This window comes from Notothenia coriiceps, unplaced genomic scaffold (genome assembly GCF_000735185.1).
Source record: "Notothenia coriiceps isolate Sejong01 unplaced genomic scaffold, NC01 NC01_scaffold00018641, whole genome shotgun sequence".
Taxonomy (NCBI): Eukaryota; Metazoa; Chordata; class Actinopteri; order Perciformes; family Nototheniidae; genus Notothenia; species Notothenia coriiceps.
The window spans coordinates 247,988-251,715 of NW_011351342.1; the positions used below are offsets into that span (position 1 = coordinate 247,988).

At 42.5% G+C, this 3,728-nt stretch overlaps 1 protein-coding gene across 1 annotated transcript in view; it reads right to left on the reverse strand.

Annotated features, from left to right (window-relative positions):
• Nucleotides 1-859: 859 nt before the first annotated feature.
• mxd4 (MAX dimerization protein 4) overlaps nucleotides 860-3,728 on the reverse strand; it is a 17,831-nt gene continuing 14,962 nt past the window's right edge. The window contains exons 4-5 of the mRNA XM_010777811.1: nucleotides 2,328-2,442; nucleotides 860-1,051 (exon numbers count right to left, since the gene is read on the reverse strand). Coding sequence (XP_010776113.1) covers nucleotides 875-1,051; nucleotides 2,328-2,442 — 292 coding nt within the window. The 3' untranslated portion in view covers nucleotides 860-874. The remainder of the gene's footprint in view (nucleotides 1,052-2,327; nucleotides 2,443-3,728) is intronic.

Consider the following 3,728-nt stretch of genomic DNA (forward strand, 5'->3'; position numbering starts at 1 on the left):
CAGACAGTCAGTTAGTAAGATTGATTTCAGTAGTCACTTGTACTGGAAATACCGAAGACTAGAAACCGTTTTGAAAACTTTTGTCACGTAGTGATCGTCTTCTCAATAGAACATCTTTGATAATGTCTTCTGGCCAATCAGAATCAAGATAACGGCGTGGTGTTGTTGCAGGAAGTCCCGACGGAGAATACTTTTGCTGTAGTACAGGGGTGCACATAACTGGTACGCAGGTTATGTGCGTAATCTGAAATGGGTACCGTGACTTGTGTCACAAATCGCATTTGCGTACCGACGTACTTGTGAAGCTTTTCCAGAAGGCGGTTAGATCACCGGACGACAGAGTCGGTCTCCGTGTGCACAGACAGGGCTGCTGTTAACGTCGGTCTGTACAAAACTACACCAACCGGCTGCGGAGGGAGACTCCCCCCTCTTCACTGGAGAACTGCGCTAAAACAGCTGATCACAACGTTCACGCTCTGTGGTCACGAAGTACTCCACTAGCCCCCCCCCCCAATCAACACGACCCCACGGTTTGATGATTGATAGGTGCTGTCTTTCATTTTGACACACAGAACAATGTTATCATAAACATACTTATACTGTATGTAAAATGAATATATCTGCCTTCTTTCATTTATCTATCCATTCCCACAACAATATACATAAAGAAATGGCATATTTTGGACATAGTTCGAATGGTGATTAATCATGATTAATTAATTTTTAAGCTGTGATTAATCTGATTAAAAATGTTAATCGTTTGATAGCCCTAATTCTTTCATGATAAAACTTTTGGTTTTAAACCCCTGCTATCAACATTTGGGACAAACAAGGTTATTTGGTGTGTAGGGAGAGTGCTGCTGGTTGCCTTTTTTTAAAACAGCGTACCTTGCTCAGAGTCGGTGGAGATGGTGGAGCCCATGCTGTCGGTGCGGATGCGCTCCGAGGATCCGGAGACAGAAAGCTGCTCCAGGCGGCGTTTGAGGTAGCGGTGCTCTCTCTGCAGCTGCTCCTTCGTGTTTAAAGCCTTCTTGTCCAGCTCCTCCAGCTTCTGCAGGGACACATGCATGCAAAGAACCAATCAGGGTCTATTCTGGACACAACAATGTCCATCTTTCCTCTCTATTTTTACTCCTAAAACTAGTGTTTTTCTATCATCTCCTGCCAAAGAGAATATTTAACAACAATAAGGAAGTAACTGAATGACTCAAACTACAGTAAGAATGACACTTCTAAGTTTGAGTCAATGTGGGATTATATTTTGCACTCATTTGCATGTGAAAGCTTTCAGTGGTTAATGAAAGCGAAGACAAACACATATGGCCCTTTTTGATATGAGAAGACACAACGTTGACGAGAATTAGCGCAGATCGTCTGAGCAGAGAGGACATGGTAAACAGGAAATGAAGGGTTAAAAACGCGCCGCTTCTGGATTTTGCACCGACCACAGTGTTGCTGCTGGTAAACAGTGAGATCAGTACAGCGTGTCCTTAACTGTCCTTAGATGCAAGCTCATCCTCTGCAGGGCAACGATAGGATTCTAATAATATTCTGCAGGCATTAAAGTGTTTCAAGACTCTTTGTCACAGCTCCTGTTGCATCTGTGTGTGTGTGTGTGTGTGTGTGTGTGTGTGTGTGTGTGTGTGTGTGTGTGTGTGTGTGTGTGTGTGTGTGTGTGTGTGTGTGTGTGTGTGTGTGTGTGTGTGAACTGCCTGCAACAGTTAATGAACCATGCAGAAAGAGTAGGCCTTAAACATGTAATTATCTCCTTCCACATATCTAGAGATCAGCCATTATGTCCAGCGACTTGCTCTTTGTTGACTTCTTTGTTTTCCTTTAGATCTTGGGGGTATTTATTTCTGACATGCCCTTAACGGCTCTGATTAAAAGATAAGAAAACATTTCCTTTTAAAACAAGGAAGACAAAAACCACAAGCACTTTGTAATCACTCTACACTAGAGCTTCAAACTAAAAATGGTTGGATTTGGGGATTCATTGATTGTTTTTTTAGTCCAAAAATTGTAAAAAAATCGATTGATATTTCACCAGAACCCACAGACTTTCTTTAAATGCTGTTTTTATCTGAAAACAGCTCAGAAACCAAACATATTTGATTTAAAATGATAGAAAAACAGCACAAATCCTAAAATGTATCCAGATGGAGCCAGCAAATGTTTGGCATTGATGCTCGATTTGACCAAACAGTTATCAAAATTGTTGTCGGATATCTGTCGAACAAAGGCTAACTCATCAAACAGATCCAAAATGAAACAATAAGACATGTCTCGAGTATTTTTGTTTTCATACAGCTGTGTTTTATTAATACCTTGATGTGCATCTTGGCCCTTTTCAGCAAGCTCAGTGTGGTGTGTCTTGTGCTGTCTGGACCCAAAGGCACCAGCTTCTTCAACTGGTCCAAGTACAGCCGTAGTTTGGCACGTCTGCAAACACACAAGCACAGGGTGAGTCAGCGGACATCCACCAGCAGAAAAAGTGAGCAAGCACCTACACGAACACACCGACAGGAGTTTATCCACAAGTACATGAAGGGCAGAAACATATACTGATCCTCCTGAACTGTGACTGGGAAACATACTGAAGCAGAGTCTGAATACTACAGGATCTGAGTAAGTTGCTGTTGTGATTTTGGGATTGAGACATGTTTAAAGAGATGATGGGTGCAGAGTGGTGCTGGTTTCACATGTTTAAAGCTCAAAAAGGGGCCAGAAAACCTCTTTCAAATCCCTGGGAGGAATCAGTATGAGAGAGGACATTTTTGTATCATATATTACATACCATAAAGCCAGAGCTTACTAAGGTAAATCAACTTTTTACATTGTTCCTCCTCAAAAAGAGCTACCCACATGTAACACACATTCAAAAAGCCAACCACAGCCTTAGTTTCCCTGTTTTTATCTAACCTTTTAGAGTTTGGCCTCCCTGTGACTACATTATCACAAATAACATACTGGCATTGCCCAACTGCTCACTATCAGTAATCTATATGCAGAACACCTCAGTGCAACATGCTGACTTCTATATAACTACAAACTGTAGTCATGCATTACCAATCTCAGCTGCTTTTATAGTCTCTTATAAAAGTTGTGTTTGATTGATTTACCAAATGGACACGTGGTTCCACCCGAAGGCTGTGGGAGAGACCTTTAACCCGCAGTCACCGGGTGCAAAAATCATTATTGACCAAAATGACAGCCATGAGAAGTTTCTCATCTGTTCTGCTGGTTGAACTCAAGACTCAAACTTTGGCCACGGAAAACTCTGCATCGCTGCCAAAGTCCTGCAGGCCAACAACCCTGGAAGTAAGCAGCTCGCTGGATGCAGCATCGGGCGTTTTATTCAGCGATAGTGACGACAAGGCAGAGTAAGTCTCAGTGCGGACACTGGACGGTTATTGTGTATTATTTCAAAAGACTGCTTTTAATCCACAACATTTGTTATCAGTAGATTACCTTCCCTGTCTGTCCTTGGTTCATTCACATGTGTCCATAAAGGCCTTTCAATCCTCCATCAGTCATGCTAGTCCATGAACCGTCTCTTTGTTCCGAGCTAGCCTTCCCCCTTTTTCTCCTGTTACTTTGGCTAACTCTGTCTGAACGGTAAACAAACTCCAACAATACAAGGTCTCCACCGGCCATCGCTGCAACCACAATGCACCTAATCAGAGAACTCAGAGAACTCAGAGAACACACACACACACACACACACA